The sequence below is a fragment of the Strongylocentrotus purpuratus genome, unplaced genomic scaffold (genome assembly GCF_000002235.5).
Source record: "Strongylocentrotus purpuratus isolate Spur 01 unplaced genomic scaffold, Spur_5.0 spur5_scaffold_13, whole genome shotgun sequence".
In the NCBI taxonomy this organism is placed as follows: domain Eukaryota; kingdom Metazoa; phylum Echinodermata; class Echinoidea; order Camarodonta; family Strongylocentrotidae; genus Strongylocentrotus; species Strongylocentrotus purpuratus.
Genome location: NW_022145598.1, coordinates 9,236,821 through 9,249,030, shown reverse-complemented (window position 1 = coordinate 9,249,030; position 12,210 = coordinate 9,236,821). Strand labels below are relative to the sequence as shown.

General features: G+C 37.2%; 1 protein-coding gene across 2 annotated transcripts; it reads left to right on the top strand.

The window, feature by feature from the left end:
* Positions 1-711: 711 nt before the first annotated feature.
* On the top strand, positions 712-10,593 carry LOC585781 (uncharacterized). 2 transcript variants are annotated; one of them, NM_001242683.1, is made up of 13 exons: positions 731-829; positions 1,373-1,433; positions 2,077-2,150; positions 2,598-2,683; positions 3,962-4,012; positions 4,958-5,078; positions 5,619-5,710; positions 6,330-6,473; positions 7,274-7,369; positions 7,887-7,958; positions 8,430-8,527; positions 8,741-8,907; positions 9,830-9,984. In NM_001242683.1, exons 1-13 carry the CDS (start codon positions 742-744, stop codon positions 9,982-9,984), a joined length of 1,305 nt encoding a protein of 434 aa, NP_001229612.1. In that variant the 5' UTR covers positions 731-741. The 2 variants fall into 2 exon arrangements, with proteins under 2 accessions (XP_030838509.1, NP_001229612.1); XM_030982649.1 differs by lacking the exons at positions 1,373-1,433; positions 2,077-2,150 and having other exon boundaries at positions 712-829; positions 9,830-10,593.
* The last annotated feature ends 1,617 nt before the right edge of the window (positions 10,594-12,210 follow it).

Here is a 12,210-nt window from a genome sequence, read left to right as displayed (position 1 = left end):
TAGCCAACATGAGTTCTTGGACCAGAACAGTTGATAAATCTCACCATTTTGTTCTGTATAATCTTCAACTTCTTTTGATCTGACTTGTTTATGTTACTGTACCATGCAGGGTTAGCATAGTCAAATAAAAATTGAATAAGAGCAAAACAGAGTGTACGTCTTGCTTTTAAATCCATACAACTTTGATATCTGTACAAAAATTTCAGACGAGAATTTGCTTTTTTTACAACTGATTCTACTAAAGATGAAAATGAAATTGCGCTAGCCAACTCAATGCCTAAATACTTCACAGACTCTTTTCTCTTGATTGCTTGATTATTGTGTGTCACTTTGAATTCAAATGACTTTTTAGAACTACTTTTAGAACAAAATAAAATGCTTTCTGTTTTTCCCAAGTGTAAAGAAAGCTTATTATCAGTCATCCAATCGACACACGTAGACAGCTGTTCACTGAGCTTTTCCTCAATATATTTAGGATCAGGATTTGAATAGAGTAGTACGCTGTCATCTGCGTACAATAATAGTTTGAGTCAATTAAAAGGGGGTCCATAACTAAATCTTTTAGGAGAGATGTTTGTTGCTGTCTACTTCTATTTTTTAGTCACTCTGATTATTTCTCCCCTGATCTGAGATCTATATGGGGCGGGGTCGATTTGAAACCCCGCCCCCTTATTTATAAAGTGTACGATTCGCGATTGAAGATTGCGCGATTGAAGGAGAATAGATCTAGTCTACGTAAAAATGAATATGAATCTTGCACATGCAAAGTGCATGCGGGTCGTTGGTTTTAGAGGAAATTTCACATCTTGGTTAGCAAGGAGACAGAAACGTAAGCATGTAGTTATCTGTTATACACTGATTATTAATTAATTTAGAGAGAAATTAAGGAAAACGAGTCTTGTGTTGTGTTGTACTGCCCCACGTGCTCACATCGATGTTAGTACTAGTAGGAAGTTTGAAGTCTTTACCAAATGAAATGGCCTTTGGCTGATAAAAACCGATTCGAAATTAATTTCAGGTTTTAATTAAGATAGAGACTCATCTAGGGTTCTATATCTACAGATTAATTTAAGTCTTGGCTTATTACAAGCCCGCGCACCGCGCCCGTCGAGGTTTATCATTTCAGAGAGTTGGAGTTTTGAATCATTCATGATGCGGTGGCCGGTGGAATAATCTATACCTCGATGAAATTTTCTATTATTAATCCATTACACTGCTGTTTATTTTATTTTAGGGTATTCAATTAAGTAGATTATACCTAATGTTTGTGATTGTAGGAGTGAAGACATAACTTGTTGAGTATAGGCCGTAGGAAGCTTGTAAAACACGATTGAGATATTAGGTCTATATCCTTTCTCAATATTTGTCACAGTTAGATGTCTCTCATCTGTTTCCTCACCGCTTGCTGGCATCAGAGTAGTTGATCTAACAAGGTATTCATTTTTTTGTTTAATTGTTTTATTATATTGTTTATTTTTGTTGTGTTTTATTTGTTTTTGTTGTTTGTTTGTTGTTTTTTTTAGCCATTAGCATTACCATACAACTCAGAGATAAACCATCACAACGTGTAGGCATTACCATTCTACTTTTTCTTCTTCAAAGAACTGCCTGATCGCGGCTTGAATCTTCAATCATAATGCATTGGTTAGAAAGCTATTTAGAAAAGAAAGATTATTTTGTTATCATAATTTGTATAAGTTGTTAGATCAGAGTTTGTCATTGATATGGTCAGGGTTCAGGTCCTGTATGTATGTTCTGTGGCGAGACGGTGCTCTATTCGACCCGACATCGAGTTTGCTTTGATAAGTGCATGTAACATTTTGATAAAAATCCAATTTGGATCAGAATATTATGACGTTTATCGATCAAATACAAGCTTATAAAGTGTGCTGACCTGCTGATATATATCCTTAGGTTGAAGCGTTTAAAGGACTTTTTCTTTTTTGTTTCCTAGTGTAAAAAATTAATCATCCATGCCATCTGATTTATTTGATTGTCTGCAAGTTAATGAACAACTAATAAGTTAGAATTGCATGTACATGTATTTCAATTTTCTCATTGTGTGTATTCTTGTAGAGTTTTAGCAGGCCCTTTCTGCTCTATGCTCTTGGGAGATCTAGGGGCTGAGGTAATCAAGATTGAAAGGCCGGGTAAGAGCTGTGAAAAATTATGTTTAATCAATCGGATTGAATTCATACTTGATTATAGTCATGAATGATAATTACCTGAATAATGTTTTTACATTACAAAGCTATTTGTTCAAGTCTTAGTATTTTAATGATGATGATGATAATGATAATAATAATGGCATCTACAATATATCGGTGCATTACAAACTAGTTACATGTACATGCACGTATGGGTTACCTTTTAATCTGTTTCTTGGGGATTTGTTCAAATCCTGAGTTTTATGAGCCAACTGTACTGAAGAGAAAACTAGTTTTATATTTTAGATAAATATTAATCTCTTGATATTATCTATTTTATGTTTTGCAGATCTGCTTAGAATATGGATTTAATGATAACGAGGAAACATGAAGTGTTATTAAATAATGCGTCCTTAATGATTGACTATTCTTTGTTTTGCATTTGACAAGGTGTTGGAGATGAGACTAGACATTGGGGTCCACCATTCATCAATGGAGAAAGCTGCTACTTTCTATCGGTCAATAGAAATAAAAAGGTAGGATGGAAATCAAGATTAAAAGAAATAGATCAGTGCTAGGATAGATTTTTTTTCAATTTTTTTCATTTTTGAGTGCTTCCTTTAAGTTTCTTTGCCATCTAATTTAGTAGAATTAATTTAATTGAATCGATTAGAAGGTAATTTAGAAAAGAAATATATTAAATTACCTTTTAATTAGCCAAAAAATTATTGCCTACTTATCTCTTTCACACTGAACCTTGAACCTTGAAGAATTACTCTCCCAAAAGCGTGAACGCTGTCCTGGAGAGGGCTGTGCTGTGTTGCGTGCTGTTGGTGATGTGCTGTTGGTGAAGTGATGGTGGTTGTTCTCCGTGCACTATATACAATGTGCAGTGTGCAGGTAGTGCAGGTGTGTCTCTCGTTACAACATCTTCAGGGGCAGGGGCGGCGCCATAGTCTGTATGGCGGGTAGTGCCGCTCCCCTAAAGCCAAGAATTGTATTTGCAGTGACAGCGTTGCTTGGGAGAGTGTTCCAGACACGGACTGCTTTGGGAAACATGCTGTACATGTAGCAGTTAACTCGGCAAAATGGTTGGGTGAATCTGAAGTTGTGGCTTTGAGGTTGTGCTCGTTGCGGTCTGGTGATGCCTGTGATAAGTCGGATGTCAGGAGGCAAGGAGATCTGGACAAGTTTGTGGTGTACTTTGAAGAGCATCTCGCATTGATTTAGCAAGCGGCGGTGTTGTAGCGTGTCCCAGCCAAGAGATGACAGCATGGTGGTGACACTAGATTCTCTGCTATAGTCATGGAGGACGAATCTAGCAGCTTGTCTCTGTATGCTCTCTATGAGTTTGATCTCCTTCTGGGTGTGTGGATTCCAAACACTTGAGGCATATTCCAACTGGGGTCGTAAAAGCTGCTTGTATGCAATTTCCTTGACTTTCTGCTCACATTTCTCAAGGGCTCGACGTACAACTCCAAGAGTTCTTGCAGCTTTCGCTTGGATCTTCTGTGCATGGGTGTTCCAGCTCAGATTGTTTGCCACTGTGACTCCGAGGTATTTATAGGAAGTAGCTTTGGAAACTGCTTTCCCATTGATGTTGAAGTCATATGTCAAGGGATGCCGCTTCAAAGAGATGCACATGTGGGAACATTTCTTCACATTGAATGACATATCCCAAAGGTCTGCCCATTCTGCCAGTGTGGAAAGATCCTGTTGTAAGGCTATGTGGTCATCTCTTGTGTGGATACTGCAAGTCACACCAATCTACTTTCTTTCAACCATAGAATTTTTTTTTTCTTTTTCACCAACAGAGTCTCGCTGTAAATCTGAAGCATCCCAAAGGAATAGAGGTGGTTAAGAAGGTATATTATAGTAAAGTAAGACACACAAAATTTCAGACCCTACGTGCTGCAAGACTTAAGGTGCACTCACTTTATTTTGATAAGATGGCTCCCAAGATGTTTAGTAATTGATCAATCACAATTTTGCAAGAAGTAAAGTAACCAAAAGAAGGAAAGAGAGAGTGTCTGTGTCTAGTGAGTTAAAAGTTGGATAGTCATGAGAGAGAGAGAGGTTGCCATAGCAGGCAAGGTTGAGTGGGTAAGAGGAGGCCAGGTGAATGAGTAAGGATAGAACAAAAGAAGTATAAAGAATAGAGACAAAGAGTAAGGGAAGCTAAATGAAAATCAATGAACCTTGCAGTAGTTACAGGTATCTAGCTTGGCTATGTAGTGCAGTAACGTTTTTTTACTCTTAATCTACTAAATGGATCCTGGCTAAGGCGGTACCAGGGCCAACTCGATCTCGGCAGAAATCATGGCTAAGTTATTTAACGAGAGCTAAATCGAGCGCAAATACTTCCGTCAATATTGCCATTAAACATCTTTTAGAACACCCAAAATTCCACATTTTCTCACAGGAATAAGGTATTGTCAAAATGCCAAATGATGTCGAGTTGGTTTAACCCCCTACAAAACGTATGAGAACCTCTAAAGGTATTGTTATTACCTGTAGTAGTCGAGTGGATTGTATCCAGATTGTGGATCACATGGTTCAAGGTTCGAGTCCCAGGCCAGCACTAATGTTCTTTTGCGAGACAATAATCTACATTTACTACTCTCCACCCAGGTGTAATAAATGAGTACCTGGTAGGAAGTTACACGTACATGTATTCTTTGAATGCTTTCAGTGCCTTAGGGTAGCTTGGTTGAAGCCAGGGTAATGAGGACTTTGTAATTACCTTGATCATGGATATACATGCAAATATAAAAATATGGCTTTTGTTACTTATCATTTTATTCTACCAGTTAGTTGCATCCAGTGATGTGCTCCTGGAGAACTACATCCCTGGCAAGCTGGAGGAGCTAGGTCTAGGGTATGACAGCCTCAGAGAAACCAATCCTGGTCTAATCTACTGTTCAATTACAGGTGAGAGGGTACATGTATGTGGAACTCATTGCCTATCTGTGAAATTTAAACATTAGTAGTGTCCTAGTATTCAAATTGTGCAAGTAAACCCGTTTACTTTCTAGACTTCCCTGTCAGACACTATTGAGTGACTGACTGACATCTTTTTCTTTTTTTTGGGGGGGGGGGGTAATAACTTACATAAATGAGCAGTAACAGGTATACATCAATATCCCACTATTTGTAATGGCCAAAATTAAACTGATTGAATCTTTGTGCAGCACAAATTGTACGACCATTCGGTACAAGGGTCTGAAAATCAGACTATTACTTAGGTGATTGCAATAACTTGTGTCGATCCGACAACTAATGGTCCTGATTTCCCCACAAAAAGCCATTTTCAAACCCTTTCGTTTTGAGGGAAGTTCTAAATAAGTATTGTTTTTAAAATAATGTTGGAATTTAACCTTTTCATTTTTTTGACCTGCAAATGGGACATAGTATCTTTAACAGACAAAAGTTTTGTTTGAATGGTGAATGATCTCATGTTATTTGTTGTAGGTTATGGCCAGACTGGACCATACTCGGAGAGGGGTGGCTATGACCTCATAGCAGCAGGCTTGGGAGGACTGATGAATATCACAGGCCCACAGGTACGTGTATGACAAAATGGAAAGCATAAAGGCACTCATTTTAGTTTGTAGCATTTTTTTCAACCAGGACAATTTAGTTTGAATTGATATAGGCTTAAAGATGAATATGATAAGCAGATCAGAGTGAGGTGACATTTTTTTTCTTCTGAAAGTGAGAATATCAAAATGAAAATAAATATGTGTGATTTTTGATAACTGTGAGAGTAAGTATTCTTGAAGAAACTCTGTATAGAGCTAATTGCTCCTCTGTATAATTTCCGTAGTGGCATTACCATCACACATGACAGAGGTTTGGACTTTTTTATGCTCACAGCTGTTGATGGGTTTCACAAACAATAGGGGCACTTTCTCATTTAGATCCATGGCTAAAACATAAATTATTTTTCTCCTATTATTAGTGAATATCCTATTTAAGGATGAAAAATATAAACCATCTTATATTTGTAAGTATCACTATTTAATGCTTAATATCAAAGAAATCTGACAAAACATTTTGTAGGACTTATCAAATTCGCAAATGGGCTCTATAATTACTCATGAGAAACACTTTGATTATGAAATTTCTTGCTTTTTCTATGAAGTTAAACTAACACTTTATTTTATACTTCTGTATATATAGGAAGGGGATCCATGCAAAGTAGGTGTGGCGATGACAGATCTGTCCACCGGTCTCTATGCCAAAGGTGCCATTCTAGCAGCTCTATTACACAGAATGCAGACAGGAGAAGGCCAGAGAATTGATACCAATCTCTTATCAACACAGGTATGGGAATGTAGAGAAATCCACTAGAGATTGCAATATGCAATGATCTTATGCAGTCTGTACCCTCCCAACATCATTCGACCAGTCACCGCAGGATCTAGTGGTTCACACCTGTCCTGGCTTGTCCTCGCCGGTGTGAAACTGCCACCAGTTCCCCGAGAGAGTGCCGTTAGTAACTTGCAAGAGCTACCGGTACTTATCCACCTTTGCAAGCAGCCTTCATTATGCGCAACAGTATAAACAGCTGTAAAGTGAAAATGAAGGCGGTCATTGTCGCTTCGCGACAGACAGCTACTACTATACTACCCTCCATTTTGTAAGACATGTGCATATAATGTACTCATTCCCTGTTTTCTTTCCCTTTGTGTGGATCTCTCTCCTTCTTTTTCACTTTCTTTCTTTCCCTACCCCTCTCCGTCTTTTCTCTTCTCTCTCTCTCTCTCTCTCTCTCTTCTTTTTTTCTATTTCCCACACTCTCCCTTTCTCTCTCCCTCTCTCCTTTTTCTCTCGCCCTCTCTCTATCACTCTCCTTCTGTCTGTCTTGATTTTCTCTCTCTTTCTCTCTCTCTCTCTTACTTGAGACTAATAATTTCTCTCCTCTCAATCTTCTCTCTCTTTCTCTCTCTCTCTCTTTCTCTTTCTTGTCCCCACTTTCTTGCTGCATGTATTCCCCCTTCTCCTCTATCTCCGACCTCTGTCTATCTTGCTCATGCATTATCTTTCAACAATGTAACGTACAAATAAAAAGTGGATTCGTCTTTCTCATATTGATATATAATTGTTTTTTATGTCGTTGATAGGTTTCATTATTGACCCATCTCGCTACAAATTACCTAATGGATGGCAGGGAGGCTAAGAGGAGAGGCACCCAACATGAAAGCATAGTACCATATCAGGTATTACATTTTTCTACAGTGAAACCTGTATATAAAGACCACTCAAGGGAGGCAAGAAAAGTTGCCTTTATTATATAGGCAGGTAGTGTTTATGTAAAGGTCTTTTTAGGGCATGTTTCAATGAGAAGAAAAACTATTCAAGGGAAATTGAAAATGTGGTCTTCATAGACAGGTGGTCTTCTATACAGGTGGTTGCTACAGCAGGTTTTACTGTATAACTCGTCCGTTCAAATCCACCAAAAAGGTCAACAATGGCGCAAGTTATGTTGATTTTCTTCGCGAAAATACATAGGGGCTCCAAATATTGTTTACAAAATTGGTATTTATTTCATAATGGATGACAAAATAGTTGTTCATTAATTGCTCTTGCGGCACCCTGGTTAGAAATGCTGATATAGAGTTACCGCTATGAAAAGTTTTTACCATGTTTTGTTTAATACAGGCATGTGATTTTAACATTCCTGTTGTGAACGGGTTAAAATTGTTTTGGTACAGTTGGTTATTTTTTTTCTTACAGGCATTCAAGACTGCTGATGGGTATCTGATCATAGGCGCTGGTAATGACAGAGCATTTCAGACCTTATGTAAGGTAAGTCTCGCCATTTTAGACCTGAATGCTCCTACACATGTATTGAAATCTTACCATTTTTTATCTAACCTTAACTCTAAAGGGCTGAGCCCCCCCCCCCCCCCCTCATTTGTTGTGAATCATTGGATTTATCAATTTTCTGTTTGAACAGACTCATTCCTGTAAGAGTCTGATTTATGCATGACGCATCCAGCCCTTTACACAAAGATAATAGATTATGTATGATGTGCATGTCTATGCCAAAAGATAGTCATATCCCGTTGTTACAGACATCATACATGTACCAATATTTGTTTGTTTTTTGTTTAATTTTTTTTTTAAAGTGTACCGTTACTTGAATCTTCTTGTACACTGTACATATATTCATATTAACTACCCAAAACTTATTATGTACAATTCACAATTTGGATACATTTCAATGAACACATGAATCATTCTTCTTTGTTTATTTTTGTAATTTTTCTTTTCAAGAGGATATGTCTCTCGGAGCTAGCTGAAGACCCTCAGTACAAGACCAACGCACAAAGGGTTCTAAATAGAGATGTGCTTCTACCTGTCTTGTCGAAAAGGTAATTAGGAAAACCTACCCCATATTGATTTTTTTTTTTTTGAATGCTTTAATATTTATTACCTTTGAGTGTAATATGATATACATTGTAGAGACCTTGCTAATACATGTACGATGCCTATGTTTTCCATAGTTTTCATGAAAATTTGGAAGTATAGCAGCATATGTGTATGTACAATGTACATGTATATAAAATTCTTTCCATCATCCACAGGTTATCTGAGAAGAAGACCAGCGATTGGATGGAAGTGCTGGAGGGGTGTGGCTTCCCCTACGGACCAATCAACACGATGGGTCAGGTGTTTGATGACCCCCAGGTCAAGCATAATGATCTGGTTCAGGAGATTGATCATCCGACAGCGGGAACGATGAGGGTACCAGGTAAGAAGCTCAATAATGATGCCTGCCTTGCGAGTTTGGTCATTTAAGGAGACAATCAACAAAAATTACTTCAATTTCTACATATATCTTGCTCTGTAGATTTGGGGTTCCATTGTGTAGTATAGGGCCCCGTCTTACAAAGAGTTGATATCAATCGCAACTATGTACATGGGAGAATGCGAACTTACGATTGATTGGAGGATTTCGATTAATTTGGATCACGGTCAGACGGTCACTCAAAGATTTGTACTTTCTTGAGGCACTTCATGATCATTTTGAAGCGCGATTTCTTTAGGGCTTCAATATTACACCATATCACAGACACTGATAATACGTAGGGCCATGCATCCCAGCTAGATTTAACATTGTTAAACGATTTCTTTAAAGGTAATACAAAGTTTTGGTATGGGGTCATAAGTTTGGTTCAAATGAACATATTGGAAGCATATGTGCTCCTACAATATTCAGTGATCGTTGTCGCGGTTGAAATCGAGTCTAAAGTTATGAAATTGTCAATAATAAACTCTTTATGTTGTATAGCTCCCTCTCAAGGTCAAGATATTAATTAAGCTATAAAACAAGGTTTCTTGATTAAAATCGACCGATTTGCTATTCCCCTTTGGAAATTATATATCACAACTACATATTCTGTGATTTTCATGGTCGCAGCTACCATTGCACGGCCGTAGGCGCTATTTGAAATTTATCCAAATTTACCGGGAGCACCGGTAAATCTTTATAGTAAATTTTTCTCAAAAGCAGAAGTGTTTTAGGGGCTACATTTTTTAGTGCCCTTAATACATCCACAGGGGCATCCAAATATATCAAAATTGTAAAGAATCACTGTCCACCCAATTTTCGAAATTTCCCAAAACTTTGTATTACCTTTAAGCTTATACTTCTGCCATTGTTTTTTCTCCAGGCCATGCCGTCCAGTACAGCACCATATCAACCAAAGAAAATTTTCCCTCTCCCTTGCTTGGACAGCATACAGCAGACATTCTCACCAATCTTCTTGGATACACAAAATCTCAGGTGGAAGAGCTTCACAGGGATAAAGCTATAGCTCTCCCATGAGACTGGACTCCCTTTTACATCTGTTGAAGACAGAGGTGAGGTACAGGTCTACCCAAGAAGAATTGATAAGAATGGTTTGTCTCCCTTGCTCGGACAGCATACAGCAGACATTCTCACCAATCTTCTTGGATACACACAGTCTCAGGTAGAACAGCTTCACAGCTAGGATAAAGCTTTGAGACCGGACTCCCTTTCATCTGTTGAAGACTCTACTGCTACGGTGTTTTCTTCTATAATACTTATTTTTCCAGGAACCTATGATATACAAGCACTGCTTTTTAATAGGTTCCTCATATTCTTAATAATCTATTATATGAATTTAGAATCATTGAGACTACTTGTATTTCATAATTTTTTATTTCATATGTATGTAAAATTTTGTAAAATGTGTAACAATAACAACTTGAAACTGTTGAAGAACAAGTTGAGGAGGTTCAGGTCTACCCACCAAGAATTGTTGAGAGCCAGAAGGATGGAACTCATTATTTTTACAGAGAGTTCATGCCATTTTGGTTTTCAACAAACAAGATATTCGGATGAGCAATTGTAGCCGTTAATGTCTTTCTTTACAGTATATCGAGGGGTCAGTGACACAAAGACGTAACTTCATTTTGGCCATTTTAAGAAAAAGGGGTTCATGTGTCACTTGGGCCTTATGGAGTTAAGTCTATGTTTCACTAGCCACTGACTTCAATGGGGTGTTGCGTGGAGTTAAGTCTTTGTGTTTCCTGGAAAGGCCACATTTTTCTGAACATTTTGATATCAAATACTCATTTTGCCAAAATATGGAGTTACGTAATTTGTGTCACTGAACCCTCGATATGATCATGATCAACGACGTATGAACTGCCTTCCATGTAGACTAATTTACGATTGAAGTATGTATTGTTTGTTATGAAAATCTAAGCAAATTTCTCAGATGAGGTTTGATGCTTCGCTGTACTTGTGCAATCCATATTCAATGTATTTTCCATAAACATTGATGAAATAGTCTAGACTGATGCAGGCTCACCCTAAACATTGAATGAGAGATGTTTTCTTTGTGAGTACCAATATTTAGTTAGGAAAGCCACAAGGTAAAATTTCAGTTTGTTCAGTGTAATCATAGAATGTATAGGATTCTATGTGGAACATAACATATTTTTTAAGTAAGTCTATGGTAAAATGTACAAGAGAGTATGTAATGTATGTGTAGAAATAGAAAGTGACTATCAAAATTGTATCAAATCGTGTGTAAACAAGATTAGTTTTCTAATATTTCAAATGAATATGAAATTAGAAAGCATAGCAAGTTCTTCACCAACCATGTTTTAGCCAGTGTGCCATTATGCAGCCGCTTACATCCTCAGGAACAGATGATTTATAAATCACAGTATTGTAAATAATTAAGTGATATAATTGATTGATTGCTTGATTGATTTTATTTCAAAATCAGTAAGCACAAAAACAGGTAATAAACATTTATAATGTACATATAAAAATCAACTTAAATATGTGAAACAAAGTAATAACATTTAAATACACATTGTTGGAAATGAAATAGGGTGTGATCAGTAAAAGTTTATGTAACTTGACAAGTTGACAAACCCATTACAAAGAATGAAAAACATGATACAAATTTCAGGTAGCTGACGGTTACATACTAAATTGCATTTAACTTAAACATGATGGGACAGTAAATGGCACTTGTACTTATTTTAAAGGAATTTCCAAACTGAGTATTGCGTATTAAGATTTTGTTTTGTTTTGTAGATTTCCACAGAAAAGAAGTTTCTGCCATTAACTAATGCAAGATACATGTATGTTGAAAATTGCCAGAATGTGAAGAATATTTGCAGAATGTATACTGGATTAGGTCGATGTTCATCTATTTTTTATGAGAGGCCAAATATATATTGTACTAAATGTTCCCCCTGAAATTATATATGCAATAAACATTATACATGTATGTAGCTATAGAACTATCAGTATTTGTTTACTTCTATGTTGTATTGTATCTCTAGAGGTGATTGGATTGATAGTTTATATATCTATCTCTTTCTCTGTTTCTCTTGCTTTCTCTCTCTCTCCCTTTCTGGCACTGTGTCTATTTGTGTTTTTACATTTCTTCCTCTATGTCTGTCTGCATTTCTCTATCTTTCTTTCTCCCCCCCCCCCCCCCCCCCCCTCTCTCTCTCTCTCTCTCTCTCTCCCTTTCTGGCACTGTCTGTCTATTTGTGTTTTTAC